Genomic DNA, 25,844 nt, shown 5'->3' with positions numbered 1-25,844 from the left:
GCAAACAGGTGAAATTAAGTGACTTGCCCAGGGTCACACAGCTAGTAAGTGTTCAGAGCTGGATTAGAACTCAAGTCTTCCTGGCTCTAGGCCAAGTGCTCTATCCAGTGTATCACCTCTTGGATAGAAATTCAAGCTATTAATAGGTATGTGTGGGGGGGGGGAAGGGGGCTCTAAATTATTAATAATTAGAGAAATACAAATGAAAACAACCCCGATTTGTACCCCTCAGATTGTCAGAGTGGACAAAAGGGAAATGACAAATGTTGAAAGGGATGTGGGAAAACAGGTACATTAATGTATTATTGGTAGAACTGCCAACTGGTCCAGCCATTCTGGAAAGCAATTTGGAGCTGTTAACCTATTAATTGTGCATGCCTTTGATTCAGCAATATTGCTTATAAGTCTATAACCCAAAGAGAGTTAAAGAAATAGGAAAAGGACCCACATGCACAAGAGTTTTGTTTGTTTGTTTTGGATTTTTTTTGGTGAAGTTATTGGGGTTAAGTGACTTGCCCAGTGTCACACAGCTAGTAATGGTCAAATGTCTGAGGTCGGGTTGGAACTCAGGTCCTCCTGAATCCAGGGCCCGTGCTTTATCCACTGCACCACCTAGCTGCCCCCTTGTACAAGAGTTTTTGTAGCAACTCTTTTCATAGTGGCAGAGAATTAGGAACTTCCGGGGAGGCTGCCTATCAGCTGGGCAGTGGCTGAACAAGTGTGGTATATGTATGGGATGGAAGAGTATAAGATGTGATTCATAGAAACCTGGGGAGACTTGTATAAACTGATGCAGAGGGAACTGAGCAGAACCAGGAGAGCAGTGCATAGAATCACAGCAATATTGTAAAGACAAACAACTTTGAAAGACACACCGGGACCCACCACAATTCCAGAGGGCTCAGACCTACTGCCCCCTCCTGACAATGCAGACCCAAGCATGTTTTCCTTTCTTTTCTCTTCTCTTCCTTTTTTTTTCTTCTTTTGGACATGGCTGGTGTAGGAATTTGTCTTGCTTGACTAAACATTTTTAACACTTTTGTACTTTCTTGCTTTCTCAGTGGGTGGAAAAGGGAGGTTAGAGGGGGAGAACTTGGAACTGGAGATGAAATTGAATTTTAAAAGATTAAAGAGATGAGATGGGAGGGTTGGATCAGACGGCCAACTTTAAATCCTCTGATTGAGTTGAGGGGTCCAGGAAGCTGTGTCAAGGATGGCTTCTGGGAGGACATGACGCCAGAGCAGGGCATGGGATGCAGTGCTGGCAGGGTGTCAGCATGTCAAGGTAGAGAGAGTGTTTCAGAGACGGAGAATAACTGGGCAGACAGGAGGGGAAGGAGTGGGCTAGAACAGAGAGCGTCCGGGGAAGAGCAGCCAGCCAGTCAGCATTTGTTCAGCAGCTGCTGTGTGCCAGGCACTGTGTTAAGCTCTGGAGGGGCTCCCAGTGTGATGGGGCAGACCACCCACAGATGGGCTCTAGGTGGATGAATTGGAGCAAGGCTCTGGAATTAAGGGGGATTGGGTGAGCATGCCCTAAGAAGGGGCGGGTTTAGCTGGCACCTGAAGGAAGCCAAGAGGCACAGAGGAGGAGGGAAGGAGGCAGGCATGTGGCAGAAGGCTAGAACAGTGAGCTGGATGGAGGCTACAGGATGGAAATGCTGGGGAAGGAGGCTGGACTCAGTCCTCAGCAGGGGAGGGCCCTGAAAGGGCCTGGACAGGGGCTGCCTCAGAGCCTCTGGGCAAACTCCTGCCCCACCAATGGGGAGAGACTGAGCCGGAGGCAATGAAGGATTCAGAGGTAAAACTGTCAGCAAGAGTCTGAATGCCTGGGAGAGTGATGTCAGGCCAAGGACGGCCACAGGGAGATAATGCCATCCTTTGATAACCACCCCTTTGTCCTTTCGACCACCCAAGGGTCCTGCCCTCAGCTGCCAGCTGTGCCTTCTTGGGCCCTGCAGGGCATCTCTTGCCATAGGGGGTTAGAGGAGCTGGCCCCTGGACCTTTGTCATAGACCTGACCACATTCTAGGAATGTTAGAGCTGGGAAGGTGGCTGGAGAATATAGGAAACCGTGTCCCAGCTGGAGGTGCTGGGTAGAGCCCAGCACCCACATAGAGCAGCAGAGTAGGAAGCCGGAGTCCCTGCCCGAGTCACAGAGAGCTGTGAGCAGACACCACACATCTTGGGGCCTCTGCAGCTGAGGTCGCCTCTGCTTCTGGCCCAGCTCACCTGCCCGACGAGGGGTAGATGATGTTAGGGCCTGTAGTCTGCCGGCTGGCCACGCACTACCAGTGGCCCCCTGGAGGAGCTGCTTCCTGGGAGCCTGGTGCAACCCCACTGGAGCCGAAGGACAGGCTGGGAACCCAAGCGTGGGCTCCCTTTAGAGTGAGGAGAGACCTGAGACCCTGCTGCCCACGGTGGCAGTGCTAATACTGGAGCCTCTCTCAGATGACCAGCTGTGGCAGCATTTTGTTAGGGCCTGGTGGGGATTTGGGGCCAGGCCCTAGCTGGGGATAGAAATACAAACAATATGTAAAGATAAGCAGAGGACAAAGGGTTGAGATAGAGCACGCCAACCACTGTGTGAATGGGGGGAGGACCCCTCTCACCTACCCCCCAGTTATCAAGGCAAGTCTTGGAAAGTAGACAAGGATACTGGGAGGCAGAGATGATGGGGCACAGCACCAGCCTAAGGAGGAGAGAGGGGGAGCCTAGAGTCAAGGGATGACCAGTGAGTAGGAAATAGGACTGAAAATGTAGGTTCAGACAAGATTGGGGAGAGCCTTAAATGCCCGGAAGAAAACAAGGTGTGTGCCGGGTCCTGTGCTAAGCACTTTACAAATCCGGTCTCCTTTGACCCTGCCCACGGCTTTGTGAGGTAGGGGCTATTATCCCCATTCTGCAGTTGAGGACATTGAGGCAAACAGAAGTTAAGTCATCGGCTCAGGCTCCCAGAACTAGTAAGTGACCAAGGCTGAATTTGAACTCTGGTCTTCCTGACTCCAGGCTCAGCAGGATCCCCTCTGCGCCCATGATGGCCTCAGTGCTAAGTATTGAAGGGCCCTTGGGGAAGGTTTAGGAGGAGGAGTCTCCGGGCTCCTGATCTGACATTAACCTAATTGTGGCATTAGGTCATTCCTTTCTGGGCCTTACCTTCCTTCCTCACTTGGGAAATAAATGAGGGCTTGGTCGACTTAGTAGGCCTGTGGCTTGTTCCAGCTCGCTCATGTTGTGTTCTCCAGTCTTTGAATGCCGATAGCCTGTTCTGAGCTGAAAAGGGCCCCACCCCCCCATTCCCAGATACGGAGCTTGAGGCCCCAGAAGGGGAGTAACTTGTCCAAGGTTCCACATATCAGACCGCCCTGCACTGCCCCCCCCCATTGCCCCCTACTGACCCTTTGCTGGTACAAGTCAGACTTCTCCAAGGACCTGCAGAAAGATGCTGCTCCCCTCCCCTTCCCTTGGAGTGAAGATCCCTCTGGCGGAGGGCCAGGCCCACACTGGGTGGGCCTGGGCTTCTCCTCTAGAGGCTCACATTACGACTTTGCAGAGTTGGGGTGCTATGTGCCTGCCCTGCTGAGACAGGCATGCAGCTTCTATCACAGGACTTCCCAGGCTACCCCAGGAACTTAAAAAAAAACTGAGGAAGGACTGACTCTTGGCCCCTATGTCTGCCACTTTGGTAGAGTGGGAGGTGTTAGGAACAGGGAAGGGGATGGAGGGAATTGGAAAAAAGCAAAACCCAAGGGGCAAAGCCAGCATTAGTATGAAAGGAGGTAAGAGGGGAGGGGGAGAGCCAGAGAGAAAATGGGGGTGGAGAAGAGGTCGGGGAGGGCTGGGGATGGAGGAGAGACTATGAGACCCACCTGGGGAGAGGGGATGGATGACAAGGACTGCAGCCCCTTGTCCTGGGAGACCCATCACCCTGTAGAGGAGCTGAGCCAGTCTTTTTGTAGTCTTCACACCCACAGCAGCGAGAGTCACAGGTAGCCAAGGAGAAAGCCCAATTGGAGTGCTTCTCCGATTACTGTGTGGTCTTAGGCAAGTTACTCACCTTCTCTGGGCCTTGTCAAATAAGGAAATTGGACTAGATGAGCAATGAAGGACCCTTCTGGCTCCATCCTCTTCTGTAGTGGTCCAAGGTTCCTCTCGCACCCGTGACTCCCTGTCTCCTCCAGGCCCATCTGGGGTTCAGAACCCTGCTCTCCCAAGTGAGCCCCCTTTTAAGTCTTCTTACTCCTTACACATGCCCACCGTGGACTTCCAGTCCAGTGACCCTGGCTCTCCATCTCTGCCCCAGGCATTTTCTCTGGCTGCCCTCCAGGCTTGGGATGCCCTCCCTCCACAGCCCCATCTCCTGCTTTCCTTTAATTCCCAACTGAAAAACCATCTTTTACTGGAAGCTTTCCCCAACCCATCTTCATTCTTGTGCCTCCCCTCTGCTAATTATTTACTATTTATCCTGTCTATATCTTGTTTGTATATAGTCCCTTGCTCTTCGCCTTGCCTGTTATACTATAAGCTCCTTGAGGGAAAGGTCTGTCTTTTGCCTCTTTTGAGATCCCTAGCATTTAGCATATAATAGGTGCTTAATAAATGCCGACTGACTCCAGGAAAGCTTCTAAAGGTCCTTCCAACCCTTACATTCTGTGTTCTTTATTCTTGGAGTCCTTAAGAAATAGATATTGTGGATTTGGGGATTCCTGGTGGTCCCATTGTTGTTGATAAACAGTTTCCTCCGACTAGGCCAAGCTCTTTCCGGCTGCCGCTACCGCACAGCCACTCCCAGGTGCCAGCTGGCCTCCTGGGCCTCAGACTGCGTTTCCAGGGACTTCTGTAATCAAACACACGCACACTCTGCTTGCTCCCTCCTTAAATTTACTTTGGAGCTGACGTCCTCAGCTGTGGGGATTTCTGGTGGGCCGGCCAGAGTCAGTCATGACAGAGCTGGAAGAGATGTTGGGCCTTAGGGTTTCACACATAGAAACCAGGGTTGAAAGAAACCTCCTTGGGTTTTGTGTTTTTTCTTTTTTTGGTGAGGCAGTTGGGGCCAAGTGACTTGCCCAGCGTCACATCGGTGATGTCAAGTGTCTGAGGCCGAATTTAAATTCAGGTCCTCCTGAATCCAGGGCTGGTGCTCTATCCACTGGGCCACCTGGCTGCCCCGAAACTTCCTTGTTTTACAGATGGGAGCCTCCTGGCTCTCATTTCAGGTGTGGGATATTGGGATGGGATAGTGTTCAAAGCCCTGGCTTTGGGGTCAGAGTCCTAGGGTTGAATCCCAGCTCCACTCCTAAATACCAGAGGCCTTGGGTAGGACTTTCCCTCTTGAATTAAGTTTTTCTCAGCTGATTAAAACAAAAGCCACTTCCCAAACTCTCCTGGTCTTTCCTGGCTTAGGGTGAGTGGTCCTGTGAGGCAGGTGGTACAGGGATGCAGAGGGAAGATGTGTGGGAGCCAGCCAGCCTGTCTCCACACAAGGTTCCTATTCGTCTCTCCCAGCGCTTGTCACTTCTCTAGGAGCAGATGGACGGGTGGCCCTCGAGGGCAGGTACCTGAAATGACGGCTGGCCCACATCCCCAGGTAGCAGATGCAGGATTTTGGAGGCAGAAGCCTGGGTTCAGGTCCCAGCTCTGCTGCTTCCCATCTGGGTGACCTGGGTCAGTTGAGTGCTTCTCTTTGAGTTTCAGTCTCCTTCCCCGTGAGATGAGAGTTCAGGTCCCATCCCTTTGGAACAGGGATTAGCCAGGCCCATTCTGTGGGCATCCAGAGTACAAAATTCGTTTTTTCTTGGGCCTCCTTTCCGATCCAAGGATTCGATGGACCCAGCTCCCTTAGAAGGCTGGCTCTTTGCCAGGGCTGCCTCCGCTGATCTCCCCTCCTATCTACCCTTCCCCAGCAGGTGGGGGGGGGGGCAGAAGAAGCCTTGTTTTCATTAGGCTCTGGCTACACGTTTGCCTTGTGACTTGGATCAAGTCATTTGGCTTTTCTGTAAAACATTTGCTCTCTCTACCTTGTAGGGTTGTTGTGAGAATCAAAGTGTGTATTGTAGGCAGCGTGCTGTGTGGTAGATCAGTGGAGGCCAAAGCCCTGATGGGTTCACACACACCCCCCCCTGCCCCCAAGGAGCCTGGGTCACTCACTTTCTTCTGGGGGTCTGAGTTTCCTGTCTGTGAAATGAACATGCCCCTCCCAGCTCTTTACAAAAGCTGAAAGGGCCACTCACAAATATTACCCAGCTGTGGGACTGTTAGAGCGCTAGATCTGAAGGCAGAGGGCCTGGATTGCGTATGAGACCTGTCATCTCCTACTTCTGTGACCTTAGGCCAGGCCCTTACACAAGGGACCCCTGATAAATGTGTGAAGACCAAATGCAATCATCCATGTAAAGGACTTTCTGAGTTGTCAAGTGCTTCTAGAAATGCCAGGTGGGTCCGTCTTCTGTAAAATGAGACACTTGAGAGGATCTGTTTCTCCCAGGTTTGCTAGTCTCTGACCACGGGCCCCCTCCTGCCTTATGGATGCCATCCTTGGCTGGCCAGGCTCAGGAGATTGCCTGCCTTGGGTGGTGTGGTTGTGGGCATCATCTGGTACCAATTGTGGCTCCTCCCCTCTCTTCTCAGTGTGTGCAAGCCTCGCTCACATCTTCTCATCAGCCCGTCTGCATCTTTAACTCTTGCTGCTTTCCCAATCGGTCAGCAAGCATTTATTTTCCAGGCCCTGGGCTAGGCACTCAGGACAGTGATGCCTGAAGAATAAGTCCCTACCTTACATGAAAGTCACTGCAAACTCTGCAGAGTCAACACACAAGAAGTGGCGGGATGGAGGTGGGGGTGGGGGACAGTTAGCAGCTGGGAGAAGGAGAGTCTGTCAGGTGTGTGTATGTCATTCTAAGCAAGGACTCATTGGAACTCTGCTGGCGTATACTTGGAACCGCCACCCACCCTGTGGGAGAGAAGGGGACAGCAGAGAAGAGGTTGCACTTTAGCTGGAGGTAATGACAGTGATGACAGCCGAGAGAAGGCAGAGCCGCTCTGCTCTTAGGCTTCGCTAGGCCAAAGGAGTGTCCGTGACAGCTGAAAATGACCAACTGACGAGCAGAGCCCTCGGCGCACTCCAGGCACCTGGCCCTGATGAACTGTATCCATGGGGACAGAAGGGACTGAGGAGCCAAAGCTTGTTGGCACTCAGAAGGTCATGAACAATGGGAAGAGGCACCATGAGATGGAGCATGGGCACATGGCCCAGTTTTCAAGAAAGGGAAGACTCCAGGCCAGCAAGCTTGACTTCCATTACTGGGAATGTTCTAGAACAGACTGCTGAGGTTGGCACACCTCTAGAACAGGAAGTGGGGAGTACAAAGAGCTTCTTCCAGAACCGGTCGTGCGAGGTTCACTAAGCTGGGGTATAGCTTAGATAGATTTTTGGTCAGGTACCTGCTATCAAATCACGTGTGGGAAGATAGGGAGGGGTTTCTAAAAGTTTGGGCGCCTTTCCTGGAGAGGAGTTGTTGACAGGGCCTTAGGTCTCCAAAGGAGGGCCCCAGAGATCTTCTCTGGGCCTCGTACTGTTTCACATTCTTGTCCGTGGGCTGGCTAAAGGCAAAAATGACGTGTGTGCCCAATTTGGAGATGAGCCAAGCTGGGAGAGGTCTCTGACACACTGGGGACAGAGCCAGGATCCAAAGTGATCTCGTCAGGTTCTGGAGGATTGGGCCGAATCTTGTGAGGTGATACTGGGGATGGATGTAAAGTTCTGCCTGGATAGGAGGGGGAAGCGCGAGTAGATGGGCTTTTGTTCTCAAGAAGACCCCTGCTGCTTCTTAGTGAGTTGCTAGCCCGGTTAGAGTAGGCCACTGCAGCCAGGCAGGAGCTGCATTTCAGGTGGGAGGACGAGCACCAGGAGGCGCTGTCCTCGGTGCTCTGCTCCGGCCAGCTCTGTGTGCAGCGCTGTGCTCAGTCTGGCCACCAGGGGCGAGCTAGAGCACGGCTTCTTAAACTTTTTCCACTCTTCCCCCCATTTCTCCCAAGAAATTTTTATGCTCCTCCCTGGGTATACAGGCATAGGAAATGGGTAGACATAACCCTTTACTGTTGCCAGATTTGTTGCACCCCCAACGTGCTGTTACTCGACCCCATATCAGGTCACAACCCACAGTTTAAGAAGCTGGGGCTAGAGAACCTTCAGCCGAGTCATGAGTTTGGGGTATTAAGTGTGACTTCAAGTATTGGACGGGCTGTGATCCCTAAGAGTCTGCAGACTGCAAGCAGTGAGAAGGACCAACAAGGCCAGTGGAGGCCTGGGGGCAGAACTTCCTGAGAATTACAGCTCCCTAGAAGTAGAATGGTTGTCTCAGGAGGTCATTTAGCCAGTTAACAAGCAGGCAATCTGAATGAGTGAATCGGGAGTAGGGCAGGGTTGGGGGATATACATCAAGCGCTAAATAAGTGCTCTTTGGGATATACATCAAGCGCTAAATAAGTGCTCTTTGGGATACCGCTTCTGATAAGAAGGTAAGTGGGGGGCAATGACCCTTCTTACGTGCTATTTCCACTGGTAAGATCATCTGGGTCTGATGTTGAAAGATCTAACCTAGGCACCAGGAATGCAAAGACAGAGATAGGCCCTGCCTTCATGGAGTTCCTAGTCTAGCAGAGTCAAGGGGGAAGAACGTTGGAGACATGGAGAAGGCAGCTGGGTCAGAAATGGGGGCTTGTGAAGGGCTTTATTCTTAGAGGGGGGCCCTGAAATGTTGTCTTAGCAGGTGACAGGCAGCAGATTGCCGCTGTTGGGAGATGGCCTTGTCAGCTGGGCAGAGAGCAGGTTGGACCAGAGGCCACAGCGAGGCCCCACAGAAACATACCCACAGATTAGCTCTGGGGTTGGGGGGTGGGGGGGATAGAGGATTGCAAGGATGACAGCCTGCATAAGTGGGCAGACGGTAACACCCTCAACAACAATAAGGAAGTTTGACTAGGAGCTAGTTTTTTGAAAGGAAATGATAATAAAATAAACCTTTGGCTAATTTTTTTTTGGAGAAAAATCAGATTACAAGTATCAAAAGGTGAATTTACAGCCAGTGAAGGAATAAAAGAAATTATTAGAAATTAGCATGCATCACATACCAATAAAACTAAGAATCTGAATTAAATGGATGAGTATTTACAGAAATATAAAATTGCCCAGATTAACAGAATAAGAAAAAGAAATGGAACAAGCCAGAAATGAGCTCCTGGTGGTTAAAAAAAAAAAAAAAAAGAAGCCATGGACCCAATGATTTACAAGCACATTCTAAATATTTCAAGAACAGGTCGTGCCAATAGTACATAAACTGAACCGATCACAGGAGAGATGGATACTCCTGGGCTCCTTCTATGAAACAAATATGGTCTTGATGCCTGAACCAAGGGAGTTAAAACAGAAAACTACTCTGTCCATAATGATGATCAGTGCAGAAAGGTTTCAATATTAGCAAAGAGGGGGCAACTAGGTGGCGCAGTGGATAGAGCACCAGCCCTGGAGTCAGGAGTACCTGAGTTCAAATCCGGCCTCAGACACTTAACCTGTGTGACCCTGGGCAAGTCACTTAACCCCAATTGCCTCACTAAAAAAAAAAATTAGCAAAGAGGCTACAGCAACATACCATATGAATTATAATATGCCAAGACCAGGTTGAATTTGTACCAGGAATGCAGGATGGATCCAACATTAGGAAAACCATAAACAGTCATTTAACAAAAACAACAAAATCATTTTTAATCAATAGATACAGAAAAGGCTTTTGACAAGATACAACACTCATTCTGGTTAAAAACACCAGAAAGCAGAGGAATAAGTGGCTCTTTCTTCAGTGTGATAAGTACCAAGTGAAGCCAAGACCCAGCCTTATCTGTAGTGGGGATAAAGGTAGAGGCTCTCCCCGCAAGATCAGGAATAAAGCATGGATGTCCAGCGTCACCATTCAGCTAATGACAGCAGGGAAACAAGGAAAAGATGTGGAGGAAAATAAGTACAGACCAAGAAGAAGCAAATAATTGCCCTAATGGTTTACTTGGGAAAATGATCTAAAAATTAATCGAAGCCATTAACATCAACAAAGTTGCAGGACCTAGAAAATAAACCCATATAAATCACCAGCATTTCTTTATATTACTTACAAAACCCAGCAGGAAGATAAAGAAGAATATATTTCATTTAAAATAATAACAAAAGTGTTAAATATTTGGGAGTTAGCTTGCTACGACACACAGGAGCAATATGAATACAACTACAACACTCTTTGCCCAAATAAATACTAATCTTAATAATTGAAGAAATGCTAATTGCTCAAGGGTATGATAGAAATGACAGTATGACCTGGCTAGTACCATTCCAGGCTAACCATCAAAACATTACTTCATAGAATTAGAAAAAAATACTAAAATCATATACAGGATTAAAAGGTCAAGAATATGCAAAGAAACAGTGGAAAAAAGTAGGAAGAAGAGGGGCCTGGGAGTACTAGTCAATGAGACATATAAAGCACTCACCATGTGCAAGGCACTGCTAACGTGCTGGACCAGATCTCACACCATGCTACAGAATAGTAGTCCTCAGTGATTTGGTTAAGAAATAGAGAGGCTGATCAGTACAACAGATTGTTTACGATATATGCAATCAGCCTAGCTCAGCAGCCTAGTGTTTGGTAAACTGAAAGCTCCCAGGCATTGAGGTAAGAACTCAGTATTTGACCAAAATTGGAAACTGGAATTTGGTGTAGCAGAAACCAGGTATAGACCAACATCTCATCCCTTATACCAAGATAAGCTCCAAATGGAGACATGGCTTAGACATAAGGTAACTTCATAAATTAGAAGAATAAAAGCCATTCCCCAATTAACAAATGGTCAAAGAATAGGAATAGCCTATTTCCAAAAGAAGAAGTGGAAGTCACTAACAGCCACATTTTTAAAAAAATGCTCCCAAATCACTAATAATTAAAGAAGCGCAAGTTAAAACAACTCTGAGGTTATACCTCATACTTCTCAGATTGGCCAAATTGACAAAAATGAAAAATAACAAGTGCTAGAGGGCTTTGGGGGAAAAAAAAGATCTGTTGGAGGAGCTGTGAACTGGCCTGGGTGTTACAGAAAGCAGCTTAGAACTGTTCCCCCAGTCATAAACTTGTATACTCTTTGACCCAGAGGTACCCCTGCCAGGTCTATACCCCTAAAAAGAAAAATAACTGGCATTTATATACCACTTTAAGTTTTGCAGAACTTTTTATAAATATGTCATTTGATCCGCAACAACCCTGGGAGATAGGTGCTATTACTATCCCTGGCCTTAGGGCCAGCAGGGGTGAAATGACTTGACCAAGGTCACATAAGTAGTAAGTCCGAGACTGGATTTGAACTCAGGCCTTCCTTATTAAAGACCCGGGGCTCAACTGCACCACCTTACTGCCAGAGGGTTTAAAAAAAAAAAAAAAAAGGCAAAAGTACCCACATGTACAAAAATGCTCATATTACCTCTTTTTGTGCTGGCAAAGATTTGAAACTGAGGGTTTTGTCCGTCATTTGGTGAATTGCTAAAAAGACAATTTTGTTGGAAGACTTGGGATCTCTGATTGACACAGTAATCAGCCATGATTCCTAACGATTCCTGATGAAAATTCCACCCACCTCCCGGGACTGGTGGGTGGTACAGTCACAGTGCAGATTGATGCTTTTTTAAAAAATATGGCTAGTGGGGCAGTTTGTTTTGCTTGATCATACATGTTTGAAAGAGAGGTTTTGTTTCTCTTTCTCAAGAGATGGTGATAGTGTGGAGGGAGAGAAGACAATTTTTGTTGCTTAAAAAATTTTAAATAGAGTTCTGTTTTTGAAATGTTAATTTTGAGATGCTTAAGGGACGTGCGGTTCAAGTTCAAAAGACATTGGATGATTGAGGATTGTTGTTTAGGAGGAACCAGGGCCGGATTGTGGGAGTCACCCGCATATACGTGATGGGGCTGAGAGGACCAGCCAACAGAATAATAGAGAAAGAGAAGAGGGCTCATTACACAGCATTGACAAGGGAGGACAACTCTGGTTAGTGAGAATGGCATCCACAAAGAGCAGCCAGGGAGACTCAGAACGGTCCAACTGTAGGAGAAAGAGGGGAGAGGATATTGGCAATCAAGTTGTAAGATGCTGCAGAGAGGGCAAGAAAGATCAGGATTGAGGAAAGGCCCTTTCACTTGACCATGAAATTGTTTCAGCTGAACAGTGATGTCAGAAGTGCCATTGCAGTGGGTTTAGAATTGAGAGAAGCAGCAGCTCAGAGATACCTGATGCAGCCATCTTTCTCAAGGGCTTTAGCCAGGGAGAAAAGAGATCCAGGATAAGAGGAGAGTGAGGGGGTTTTAAAGCTAAAGGAGGGGGCAGCTAGGTGGCGCAGTGGATAAAGCATCGGCCCTACACTTGGCACTTAATAGCTGTGTGACCCTGGGCAAGTAACTTAACCCCAGTTGCCTCACCAAAACCAAAAAAACCAAAACTAGTTAAAGCTAGAGAGGAGACATGGGCTTGTTTGTAGGTAGATAGAGGGACATTGAATTTAGGCCAGAGATTCTCAGTGTTAATGGAAAAAGATTGAAGAATTGGATCTATATGTCCTGGGGCAGGAGGAGCCAATAGATAAGGATTGGGTGGTAGATTTAGAGTGTGAGCCTCACTCACACAAAGGGAAATCAGTGATGGTCTTATAGGGAGAGTCTGGAGGTGGCAGTGGAGAGCAAGGAGGATTCTGCCTTCCATCTGTGTGTAGGGCGTGGGAGGTGTGTCACAAGGCTGGAGAGAAGCAGCATCTGGGAGCCAAGTCTTAGTGAGTTCGGGGCAAGGTTGAAAGTGAAAGAAGTTTGTGCCAGAGGCAACAGACTCAAGATGCAGAGTAAGGCACATTTGGATATGACGTATGGATTTTGTTCTGCTTGACTGCATGTTTGTTACAAACATCTTTTCTCTCGCCAGTGGAAGTAGGTGAGATGGAGAAGAGAGGGATAGCGTTAGCACCCCCCCTCCCCCAAAAAAGAGGATTATTGAAACTTTGGTAATGCACAGAAGATACATATACATCAAAACGTTTACAGCAGCACTTTTTGTGGTAGCAAAGAATTGGAAACAAATAGATGTCTATTCAGGGGGAATAGTTAACCAAATTGTGGTGTGGAAATCAAGAAGATCAGTTGCTGTGAAATGATAAGAACAGGTTTGGTGCCCAAGGAGAAATGAGATAATAGAAAATCTCCTGCCTTTGCTTCATAATTAACCCTTTCTTTAATCTATTTTTTTTTTTAATTCTGAATTGCAAACAATGGGTAGATCCCTATTCAGGGGGCACCAGCCCCCCCCCCCCCCCCCCCCCCCCCCCCCCGCTAGCCCTGGTGTATTGGTCATAGCCAGCCACGCAGTCTGCATTCCTCAGCTACTTGGGTTTTCTTTGTATTTTGAATGAATGAATGAATGAAGACAAAGTATCCAAGTGCCTATAGACCAGACTGTTCTAAGCACTCAAGATACCAATAGAAAAACAAGACAGCCCCTGCCCTCTAGGAGCTTCTGTTTTAATAGTGAGAGACAAGGTCTAGTGGAGGGGGCCTAAATAGGAGAAATTTTTTTTTTTAAAGTACAAGAAGGGTTGCTTGAGCTATAACACAGCGGGATATCTTGCCCTTTTCCCAGATGCATTTGGGAAATTGATATTGATTTGAGGACTGCTCCCAAGAAGGGGGTTGAGGGTAGTAGCACATACCCACTGTGGCAGATCCCAAGATGTCTCAGTGGATAGGAAACGTGGCACGGGGGCAGCAAGAGATAGATGGGTTTGTCTTTATTCACTCATTCATGGAGCTCAATCCCAGGGTACATTATTAGCCTCGACTTTTTTGAGTGGCTGCAGATCTCCCAGTTGTTGTTAAGTTGTTTCAGGCATGTCCAGCTCCATTTCGGGTTTTCTTGGCAAAGATACTGGAGTGGTTTGCTATTTCTCTCTCCAGCTCATTTTACAAATGTGTAAAAGGCAAACAGTGTAAAGTTACTCACCCAAGGTCACACAGTACAAAAGAGTGAGGCCAGATTTTAACTCAGGAAGATGAGTCTTCCTGACTCCAGGCCCAGTGTTCACTTAAAGAAGGCCCCATACTTTTGGTTAGCACAGCATTATCCACAAACAGGAGCATCTGAGGCTCCCACTTTCAGTAAAGGGGCCCCTTATTCATCTGGACTTTCTGTGAGATATCTTCCATTACAATAGTAAACACTTAGATCACTTGGTATCAGTAAATTGCCATCATCGAAGAGCATCATCACTTATCTAGAGGAATCTTCTGATCTTACCTTCTTCTTGGAAGACTTTTTGTTGGAATGAATGAATGAATGAAGAATCAGAGCAAGCATTTATTCATTGCTCACTAAGTGCTAGACACAATGCTGAGTCCTCACAGTAACCCTGGGAGGTAGGTAAATGAGGAGACTGAAGCAGCCAGAACTTATGACTTGCTCACACAGCCAGTAAGTCAGATTTGAACTCAGGTCTTCCTGATTCCAGGCCTATTGAAATCTATCCATGTGGCCCTGGCTGCTCCTGTTAGAGGAGGAACTTGGTGTTGCTTTATAGGGTCAGATGCCTTTCATTACCTCCAGACAAGAAACACAGTGGGATCTTGTATTCTCTTTATCGTGACTTGTAGGGACATCATCTGCTGTAGAAAATTGTTGGTGGGAACATGTCTTTTTTTGTTTTTTGAGGGGCAATGAGGGTTAAGTCCAGGGTCACACAGTTAGTAAGTGTCAAGTGTCGGAGGCCGGATTTGCACTCAGGTCCTCCTGAATCCAGGGCCAGTGCTTTATCCACATGATATGACTTTTTAGTGGTAATAATATCAGTGATTCTTTTAGTATCTTTTGTTGGGAATATCTTAAAAACTCATCTCTCCATCCCTTTAAAATGGTGTTGCTTCCAGAGTGGATTTACTTGGTCAGGCCCATACTACTGCCACACTACTTCATCTTAGATGCCATTTCTACTTAAAAAAAAAAAAAAGATGGGTAGTGTTACTATCATATCCATTGTGAGGACAGAAACACTGGCAAGTCTGTCCCATTTTGGTTGGTTCTTGTCTTTCCATTTTCCCATATAAATCCTCTGGCAACAACCTGGCTTCTTTGGGTATCCTAAAGTGGTTTTCTGGTGCATTTTCCTCCCTACTGTTTTTTTATTTACGAGTTCATGGCACTCATCTTCTGCCAGTGTCCTCTCAAGTCTTTTTTGTGAATGAGTTTTTGCTCTCCATCAGCTTCAACTTTAGTTTATGAAAAGGAAATAAGTATTTGCTGGTTGGGTGGTTTCTGGACTCTTTGGCGTCCTCATGGTGATAGCAGGGTCACAGAAAATGCATTTCCCATTTTTCTTGGTGTTTGTTTAACTGTGGTTTAATGGAGTCTTTTTTCCTTCATTGTGATCTTCTCATTTGTTTCCGATGGAGTTTTTCCTCTTTGATCTTGCCCTCCATTCCCCTTGAGGATGGAGAAGACTACAAAGGCAGCTGCTCTGTTTTGGTCCAGATCAAGGGATGGGACTGTCGGGGGCAGGGAAAGGATGTCCTCCATAGAGAACCTGCCTGCATGCTGTAGGGGCACAGGCTCCATGGCCCTGGGCCTTTGAGGGCCAGCTCTAGCCAGCCCTGAACCTCTCCTCAGGACCTGCTCCGCTTGTGGCCCTACCATTCCCACATGTTGGCAAAAACCTTTTTTTTAATTACTTTTTACCAATGGAGACTGAGTTGCCTCATTCTAAGTGAGGAGGCAAGTGGCATGACTTGTACCTGGAGCCATTTTCTACTTAACCCTCATTGTGCGCACCCCCCCCCCATGCCAAATGAGATACACTTTGATTCTGCAATACCACTACTAGGTCTCTATCCCAAAGAAATCATAAAAAAGGAAAAGGACCCACATGTAAAAAAATATTATAGCAGCTATTTTTGTGGTGGCAAAAATTGGAAAGTGAGGGGATGCCCATCAATTGAGGAATGGCTGAACAAGTTGTAGTACACCGGCCCTGGATTCAGGAGGACCTGAGTTCAAATCTGGCCTCAAACACTTGACACTAGCTGTGTGACCCTGAGCAAGTCACTTAACCCTCATTGCCCTGAAAAAAAAAAAATGATGAGCAGTCAGATTTCAGAAAAAACCTGGAAAGACCTAAGTGGACTGATGCTGAGTGAAGTTAACAGAATCAGGAGAATATTGTACACAGTAACAGCAACACTGTGTGTTGATCTTGTGAGAGACTTGGTTCTTCTCAGCAGTGCAGTGATCCAAGACAGTTCCAAAGAACTCATGATGGAAAATGCTCTCCAAATCCAGAAAAAAGAACTGTGGAATCTGAATGCAGATCAAACCATACTGTTTTTTTACTTTTGTGGTGGTGTTTTTTCTTTTTTGAAGTTTTTCCCTTTTTGTTCTGATTCTTTCACAACATGACTAATACAGAAAAGAGCTTGGGGCAGCTAGGTGGCACAGTGGATAAAGCACCGGCCCTGGATTCAGGAGTACCTGAGTTCAAATCCGGCCTTAGACACTTGACACTTACTAGCTGTGTGACCCTGGGCAAGTCACTTAACCCCCACTGCCCCACAAAAACAAAACAAAACAAAAAACGAACAGAAATATGCTTAATGTGATTGTACATATATAACCTATATCAGATACCTCCTTGGGGAGGAGGGAGGGAGGGAGAAAAATTTGAAACTCAATCATATAAAAACAAATGTTGAAAACTATCCTTACATGAAACTGGAAAATATACTATTAAGGTTGGGGGGGGGGGGAGAAAATAAATGAGAGAGACGCCTGAGGGACCCAGGAGGGTGAGGGTACATCCTCTCTACAGTAATCAGGAAGGTTGGAGAGGGAGCAGGGTTTAGAGGGAAAGATGAGTTTGGTTTTAGACATCTTGAGTCTAAGCTGACTCTTAGACCTCCAGTTGGAGATGACAGGCTGGAGGTCAGCAGAGAGATGGCAGCAGGGAAGGCAGAGAGTTGGGAATGAAAGCTGTGGGAGCGGATGAGATCACCGAGTAGAGGTAGAGGGGGAGGAGAGAAGAGAGCCCGAGATTGAGAGGGAGGGGAGGTCCCCTGAAAACCTGGGGTGAAGAGAGGATCGAGGAGGGAGTGATCAACAGGGTCCAAGGCTGCAGAGAGCTCAGGGAGAAAAGGGCACTGGATTTGGCCACTAAGAGATCCCTGGTCACTTTGGAGAGAGCAGCACCTGTGGAGTGATGTGGGCAGAAGCCAGATGGTGAGGGGCTAGCAGAGGGGGAGGGCAGGCAGCCTCTCGGGCAGGAGAGAGTGGTCTCAGCATGTGCCCGGTTCTAGCAGGGGGGTGGGAGGGGGGGGGGTCCTGTTCTGAGATAGAGCCGCTTTTCTTTTGGTTGGTTCTGTGTTGGCTGCACCCAGCATCTTTCCAAATGGTTTTCTCAGGCAGCTAGGTGGCACAGTGGATAGAGCACCGGCCCTGGAGTCAGGAGGACCTGAGTTCAAATCCGGCCTCAGACACTTAACCCTTACTAGCTGTGTGACCTTGGGCAAGTCACTTAACCCCAACTGCCTCACACACAAAAAAAACCAAAAACAAAATGTTTTTCTCAAGAGGTAGTGAGGTGGGGGGCAGCTAGGTAGCATGGTGGATTGAGGACTAGGCCCAGAGTCTGAAAGATGCGAATTCAGATTCAACCTCAGACACTAGCTGTGTTACCCTGGCTAAGTCATTTAACTGGTTTGCCTCAGTTTCCTCATCTGTAAAACAACCTCCCAGAGTTGTTGAGGACAAGTGCTTTGCTGGTCTCTCTACATACTGGCGATGTTTAGGGTGATGATTCCTGAGTGGGCCATTGGAGAGCTTTGGGCCTCTCGAGGGGCTCCTCCTCCCCTGAAGTCCGTCCAGCCTAAGGTGAACGTTGATTTGGTTGGGGAGGGTCGGAGGACATCTCTTGTCCTTCCTCCCCTGTCCTCCAGCTCTTGGAGCAGACGCGACAAATGATCTTCCCTCATTGCCATTGTGCTCTCTGCTGGGCGAGATGGCAGTGCCCCATCACATGGTTCTGGTTCCCTCGGACACATGATAAACATGTTCATCAGCGGCACTGTCTGACTCTGAGGCCTCGCCCTTCATTTAGCCGTGATTTTCGTCTTCTGGTTGTATATGGAATGACTCTCCACGTAAATGTCACTGTAGTTGGTAATAGGGAAGCTTGACTGCTGGACCCAGACATGGTGCCGGCATTTGAATTCATGTTCTGCCACTGAGTGCTCAAGGCAGTGGGCAGCAGCCGGCGTGGGGGGCAGGGCTGGGCCCACGCCGGGCTTGCAGTGAGCCAGCGCACTGGGTCAGACGGTCTTTGAGAGCTTTCCAGTCCCGCCATGCCAAGGTCGGTCTCTCCCCGCCAGTACGCCAGGCAGCCAGCCACCACGTTGGACATGCTGGTTTCCAAGTGAAGCCGTTTCCAGCTCTGGAATCCATGGGTTGTTCCCCAGGCTGGGAGTGTTTCTGGGAACATTCCTCTGAGGCCTGGTGACAAAGGATGGTTTCGGCCGGCTCGGCGGCTCTGATTACAGAGCCGACAAGCGGCCCTGTGGGGCTTGCTGATGCCCACCCTGGAGGGTCCCAAGCGGTCTGGCCTGGGAGGAGTCAAGAGCTGCCCCACTCTGTCACTCGTTCATTTGGAAGTCGAGGCCGGCTCCTACCTATCTCTGGGCCTCTAAGGCCCCAGAGAGCTCTTAGATTGTGTTCTTTCTGGCTGTCTTGCCGTGTTCTCTGCAGGCTTTGTCCCCTTTACCACTTAGCCTAGGGCTGGACTTACTGTCGGCAGTGAATGGTGATTGGGTTGGACCAGAGCAAAGCCAGCTCACCAGGCCCAGCAGCCTTCCACAACAGTTACCAGCAGTGTTTGCCAGAGGCCAGCCCTGCCTTTGGTGCCTGTTATCAACTGGCACAGAGGCTGGGGCTGGGACTAGGGCCCATGGGAGGTCACCGGTACCCATCTGGCCTGGGGCAGAGATCTTCCCCCAGTGCCTGGCATACAGTAGGTGCTTAATTCATGCTTTCTTCCTCCTTCTGCCAGAGAGACTGGTCTCCGACCCGGCGGCCAATGTTTTTTGATCATAATGATCCCTTCTCCCCTTGGGGATTTTCAGTGCTGGGCATGTCCTACCTGGCATTTGGAGCCGCCTGCAGTCTGGCACCAGCCTGTCTTTTCAGGTCTCCTTCCGTGGCTCCCCCTCCAATCTCTGAGCACTCGGGTATTCTTGGGCCGGCACTGTGTTGTTCCTCTGCCATTCTGCTCACTCTTTAAGGCCCAGCAGGGGCTGCCTCTGGGAAGTTGTCCTTAAAGGCGATCTCATAGTCCCTTAGCTCCTCCAGTGCTTGGCATTCTGACTTGATGATGCCTATCTGCGTGCATGTCTTGATCTAAGTGCCCTGAGAGTTAGGGCTGTGCTTCACATCTTTTCCCCAGGCCTGAGTACAGGGTGTTGTTAAAAGCCCTTACCCTGACTCCCCGCCTCAGTTTGACCAGACTTCCCCAATGTGCGGGGCTGGGGACCAGAGGGTCAGATGGCAGCACTGAGGGGCGTCCTTGTCCATGAACTTCTGGGGCTGAGCAGGTGCTCTCGGGCTGCTTAGTATAACCCACCAAAGGCACCCTGACTTACCAGAAAGAATGGTGGGCCGAAGGGTAGACCCAGGTCCCTGACTCTGTTTATTCAGGGTGGGAGCCTGGAGAAGGAAGGTTGGGATGGAGAGTCAGAAGGGACTCAGCGCGGCCCCTGCAGCCCAGAGAGGCCGGCTGACGTAGTCCGGCTCACCCCTAGGGAGCAGTAGCTCTGCCCACTGCCAGGCTTGCACTCTGTAGACCCTCCCAGAACTGGGAGAGCCCTTGGAGCTGGTCCAGTCTAAGACCTTTGTGATGGCTAGGGAAAGCCCCCCTGACAGAGGGACGGCCAGTGCCCTGATCACAGGACCCGCACCTCCTTGTCCCTGGGAGGGCATCCTTTCCATGGGGTGAGGGGGGGGGGGGTATCAGTGACCCACAAACATTCGTGAAGCTTACATTCTATTGGAAGAGTGTGTACACGTGTGTCAGCATAGACTAGAGAAATACAAGCACACGGATCAGTGGCAGTCGGGCCTGCTGCATTCCGGGCATGCGGCATGGCCAGAGCAAAGGCCCCAGGCCTGGAGGTGGCTGTGGCGTGTGTGAGGGACGGAGGGCGCGGAGGACCACTGAGAGGGACAGGAACAGCTGCCCAGAGCCTCTGCCTGGGGCCCCCAGCCGTCCAAGTGGTTCTACTCCACTCCCCCCCCCCCCTTCTCTCTCTCCCTTCTAGTTGAGAACCCAGGCCCCCAGGTCTCTCCTAGTCTTAACTGGGAAAGACCTTTGGGGGCATCTAATTGTACCCACTGCCTAGTTCAGACCTTCTGCAATGCCAGAGGCATGCTAGAGACACTGGGGTCCCCCTCCTGGAAGTGCCCTTGGAGGCAGGCCTGCTAGCCCGTCCCATGTCTCATCCTAGCTGGGATGTGATCCATCCATCTTCCTTTCCAGGATCCAGCCCCTGCCTGTGTGCCCTGCTGGTGCCTGGCACCCAGAGGTGCAGGGTCACAGCCAGGAACTCAAGGTCACAGCCAGGAACTCAAGGCCATCGGGCTTTCCGTGTTTGCAGGGACGTGTCTTTGGGCAGTTCTGGCCCGGTCCGTGTGCCCTGGGAAAGGGTCCTCTCTACCCTCATAGGGCAGAACTTCCCAGGGAAGTGAGTCTGTGGCTCCGAAGCCTCATGCCCAGGCTTCCGAAAACTTCGGGTACGAGGTGCTCTGGGAACCGACATGGCTGGGAAGGGGAAGGAATGAGGAGAAGAGGGGCTACCGGCCATCCCATGTGGGAAGCACCCCCGGGACTGAGCAGGAACTTGGTGCCCAGCCCAGGCATTGGGGTGTGGAGAGGAATTGGGAGGGGGTCTGCGGCCTGGGGAAGTTCAGCCTTTGTAACCCCCAAGGTGGACCTGAAGCCTCCTCCAAGGGCAACAGGCCTGAGCAGAGGGGCCAGACCTGGAGAAAATCCCAGAACCGCGTGTTAGGGCAGACAGAGAGTGAGAGCCAGGGAGCTGAAGCCTCTGGTGCTTGGGGAGAGCTAGCCCTGCCCCACGCCCACCACCCTCAGACTCCACAGCCCGGGGGCTTCCCGACCCCTCCCGGGATGGCGCAGGGCAGGGAGGGCCGTCCTCCCACCAGGTGCTCCGGTGCAGTACAGGTGGGGGGCGCACCCTGGCGCTGCCCTTGGAGATGGTTCAGGGATCCGATGTCTCTGTTCCTACTCCTGTGGCAAAGAGGAATGAAATCTGCTGAGCACCAGGAGATCCCGGCTGTGGGTCAGGCTTCCAGTATTTGTTACAAGTTATCCAGTGACGACCCCCCAGAGCCTCAGCGTCCTCGTCTGGACACCGGGGACACTCCCATTCCTCCGGTACCCCCTCACGGAGTCACTGAGGCCCAAGGAAGGTGACGGCCCCTGTAAAGGCCTGCGGCCGGCTGTGCTGTCCTTTGTCTCCTCCCCTCCCCTCCCCTCGGGTTAGGCAGACCGCCACCCAGCTGCCAGGCCTGCTCCCAGGCCAGGCTTGGGGGAGCCATGGGAAGGCCCACTTTGCCGTCTGGGTCGGCAACTTGTTGGCCAACACTCGCCGTCTGACCCGCGCTCAGCCCTGTGTCCTTCCTGCCTGATGGGAGGTCCAGACCCTAGGAGAGTGAAGCGCGGGCGCCCGAGGGGGCTAACCTTGGCAAGGGGGGGGTGGCTAGCCTCAGCTGGAGAGGAGGGGGCTGGCCTCGGGGCAGAGATGGAGCTCAGACACTTGTCTTAGGGGCAGGTTGCTCAGTGTCCCTGTGTGTTCGTTTCCTCATCCATATTTGCACGGCCTACCTCATGGTCTTGGGAATAAAGAGGTTTTAAGCCTTAAAGTATCACATGAGCTGCAGCTGTTGTTAACTGTCTTGGTGCAGTTTTCACATGAGTCTAACCACTGCGTGACCTTGAGCCAGTCTCTTCCCCAGTCCATGAACTTCAGTTTCTTCCTTTGTAAAATGAGGGGCATAGCCAAGATGAGGCCATAGGAGGCCCCTTCCCTGTTGGATGGTCTCAGCCTCTGGGGGGTCCAGCGCCACTCCACTGACACCAAAGGGCGCCCTCTGGGGGTCGGTAGGACCAGAGAAGGAGGCAGTGCCAAGCCTACGGGGCTCAGCTGCCCTGGCTTTCACTAGCTCTGAAAGGTTGAGCTAGCCAATGGGAAGAGACTAACGCGGCCCTTCTCTGTCATCCGTGTGTGTCCCCCGCGCTGTACTCCTGACTCTCCCGGCTCACCTCAGCCCAGAATGTGACAGTGGAGGAGATTATCGGCGCCTACCAGCAGGCCTGCCACAAACTGAACTGCAGACAGATTCCCAAGCTCATCAAGCAGATCCAGGTACCGGGCCGCTGGCTAGCAGGGAGGGAGTGGGGACACTCACCAAGGGAGGGGCTGCTGCTTCACGTCTCTCCTCCTCTGCTGACACTGGTGGGTTGTGGGCTGAGGCAGGGCCTCCAGGCCCTCTGTTCTAGGGCCTTCCTGGCCCTGACCTTCATTCACTCTTTTGTGCTTTAAAGTCACTCCCAGATCTGAACGTCAACATGCCCCAAAATGCTCTTGCTGTACATGCCATGGGATTGGAAGCCCAGCACTGACTCATGGGCTAGCTTCTCTGGGGACACGGAGGCGTGGCGCACGCTAGGTGGCCATCTGCTTTGGAAGACTCTGTGGCCCACGTGGGGAGGGACTCCCCAGAGTTCTGAGTAGTCCTGGCCCTAGATCTCAGCCCAGCTTGGATCAGGGGGCTCTTTGCTCAGCTGAACTGGGGCGGGGGGTGGGCGGTGGGGGGTTGCCCTTCTCTGCTGCTGAGGCAGCTGTGGAAGGGTCAAGGTTCTGGAGTCATTTGTTTCTGATGGTGATAACAGGGTACTGAAAGAAGAGTGCGTGGAGGCTTGGGCCAGACCTGCCTCAGGGGCCCTCATTTTCTTTTCTCTTTCTTTCTTTTTTTTTGGTGGGGCAGTGACAGTTAAGTGACTTGCCCAGGGTCACACAGCTAGTAAGTGTCAAGTGTCTGAGGCTGGATTTGAATTCAGGTCCTCCTGAATCCAGGGCAGGTGCTCTATCCACTGTGTCACCTAGCTGCCCCTGGGGCCCTCATTTTCAAGGGCAGAAACGTCACACTGGGATGCTGTTTGGGACCTACCCAGGGCCACAAGTGTAGTATTGACAGGCCTGGGATTTGAACTCGCATCCTGTGGCTTCAGCTCCAAGTTGTATCTCCGTACTCTGCTGTGTCACACCCTTCCCCTCCCCTCTTTCCCCCCCAGGGCCCTGGGAGGCACTGGCATTCTCAGTAGCTGCTTTTTATTCTTTGCAGGAGTTTACTGACTTGGCACATCGCATCGACTGCCTCGATCTGAAAGGTTGGTGTCCAGAGCAGCCTCTAGGCTGGTGGCCCCTCTCCTGAGCCACAGGCAGCAGCTGGGTGGAGTATGAGCAAGGGGGGAAGAGGCCTGGGTCCTAGTCCTAGCTCTGCCCCTACTACCTGGGGCACTAGGCATGTTACTGAACCTCACTGGACCTCGGCTCCCTCAGCTGTGAAAGAGCAGGGGCCGTGCTTGGGGATCTCCGAGGTCCTCTACGTACTCTAGTCAGACATGGCACAGGTTGGCTGGGATCAGGGACCAGGCACCCAGAGCTCAAGAGGGGTACCAGGTTAGGCCAAGCCATGGCTTGTGCCAGGGAGGCAGAGGTCAGAAGGCCAGAGCAAGAGATTGAGGGAAAAGCCAGAAACCCAGAAGAACAGACAGGTTGGCTGTAGGGGTAACTCAGAAGCCCGAGGCCTCTGGTGGTCCGGGAGGGGGCTGCCAGGGTGAATGGCGTGTTGTTGCCCAGGATGTTCTCCCAGGGGCTGGAGCAGGCACTGGTCAGAGCTGGGGTAGAACATGATCCACAGCTAGGACTGCTTTTTGGGGGGGCAGGGGTAATGGGGGTTAAGTGATTTGCCCATGGTCACACAGCTAGCAAGTGTCAAGTGTCTGAGGCCGGATCTGAACTCAGGTACTCCTGAATCCAAGGCCGGTGCTTAATCTACTGCGCCACCTAGCTGACCCCCTAGCTAGGACTTCTTGAAGCTCTCTCATCATCGCTTGGCACTCAGGCCCTTATCGAGGGCACCCGGGCAAGGGTGAGGGTGGGAGAGGCCTCTGGGTCAGAGCCTCTCATTCCAGGAGAGAAGCTGGACCACAAGGCCTGTGAGGCCCTGGAGGAAATCTTCAAGCGGCTGCAATTCAAGGTGGTGGACTTGGAGCAGACGAGCCTGGATGAGGATGTGAGTGGGGGCCCCTCTGGCAGCTGGGACTGGGGGTGGGTGGGTCGTGGACAGGGAGCGGCGCCCATGGTGTGTGCCTCCTGATTGGCCGGTGGGCAGGGCCTGGGGCTGCTGGGCTGTACCTAGTCACCCTTCCTCTTCCTCCTTCCCCCCAGGGCGCTTCTGCGCTGTTTGACATGATCGAGTATTATGAGTCAGCCACCCATCTCAACATCTCCTTCAATAAGCACATTGGCACGAGAGGCTGGCAGGCAGCTGCTCACATGATGCGGAAGGTCAGTGTTCACCTCCAGGCCTTGGGGAGCTATGGGGGGCTCTGACACCCTCTGGGATCTCCCTCAGTACAGCTTCTCTGTCAAGTCTCTGAGGCGCCTCTGCTCTGCAGTGTGGAGGTGGGCATGGGGTCGGAGGACCGTGACAGGGACCTGCACCCGTGGGAGATGGCATCCCAGCATCCCACCCCTGTGGGTCTCCCCTCCCCTCCAGCATCATGGTGTGTTCATGCATGGAACCAGGGAGAGCCTCTGGGCCTGTCTTCCCCCAATTAGCCTATGTACAGCATTATGGGCAGTCACCCAGGGATCAGAGAGCCTGCTTTGAACCATGGGGCACCCACACCCATGTTGGGGGGACTATCAGGAGAGCAGGGAGCTGAAAGGATGCCACGTGCCCCCTCAGGCAGAGCGCTTGGCTTTGGGTGCAGAGCAGTCAGAGGGCTCTGAAGACCAGCCATGGCGATGCTTAGATAGGGGCTTGGTATGTTGGTGTAGATGGATATTTTGGAGGCTGGGGGTGGGGCAGCAACTCGGCATGCGGGCAGATGGAGCCCCACGCTCTGCCCCGATGCTCTCCTGGCCCCTGTAGACAAACTGCCTGCAGTACCTGGACGCCCACAACACCCCCCTGCTGGACCACTCGGCCCCCTTTGTGGCGCGGGCCCTGCGCATAAGCAGCAGCCTCACCGTGCTGCACCTGGAGAATGCCAGCTTGTCAGGGCGCCCTCTCGTGCTTCTCGGTGAGTGGCCCAGCAGCCAGGCACATGCCCAGGCTGGGGGCGGGGCCCGCAGACACTCCCCAGGCCAGATCTGGTCCCTCTGGTGTGGACCACCTTGCAGGGCTCTGTGGCTCTGGGCAGCCCCCTTCCCCTTCCCCTTCCTGGGCTTCACGACCCTCAGCACAAGGATGCTTGGCCATGTAGCTCCTTAGGCCATCTGGGCTTCTGGGGCTCTGAAAGCCTGTGACTCCTCTCTGGGTCAGCAGCCTTCCTAGTGGCAGCTCAGGGGCCGCCTCACCGAGTGACAGCCCCGGTGGCAGCAGGGTAGGCGAGAGGTGGCGTAGGCCAGGGCCCCGATCGTTCACTAGAGAAGTGGGCGGTCGGG

At 51.2% G+C, this 25,844-nt stretch overlaps 1 protein-coding gene across 1 annotated transcript in view; it reads left to right on the top strand.

The window, feature by feature from the left end:
• The window catches only part of PPP1R37 (protein phosphatase 1 regulatory subunit 37), a 36,948-nt gene that overhangs the window by 7,015 nt on the left and 4,089 nt on the right, over positions 1–25,844 (top strand). The window contains exons 2-6 of the mRNA XM_043993247.1: positions 22,435–22,532; positions 23,512–23,557; positions 24,365–24,465; positions 24,621–24,740; positions 25,330–25,480. Of these exons, the coding sequence (XP_043849182.1) occupies positions 22,435–22,532; positions 23,512–23,557; positions 24,365–24,465; positions 24,621–24,740; positions 25,330–25,480 (516 nt within the window). The remainder of the gene's footprint in view (positions 1–22,434; positions 22,533–23,511; positions 23,558–24,364; positions 24,466–24,620; positions 24,741–25,329; positions 25,481–25,844) is intronic.

The sequence above is a fragment of the Dromiciops gliroides genome, chromosome 3, assembly GCF_019393635.1.
Source record: "Dromiciops gliroides isolate mDroGli1 chromosome 3, mDroGli1.pri, whole genome shotgun sequence".
Classification (NCBI taxonomy): Eukaryota; Metazoa; Chordata; class Mammalia; order Microbiotheria; family Microbiotheriidae; genus Dromiciops; species Dromiciops gliroides.
The sequence above is the reverse complement of the archived record's forward strand: the minus strand, read 5'-3'. Positions and strand labels throughout refer to the sequence as shown.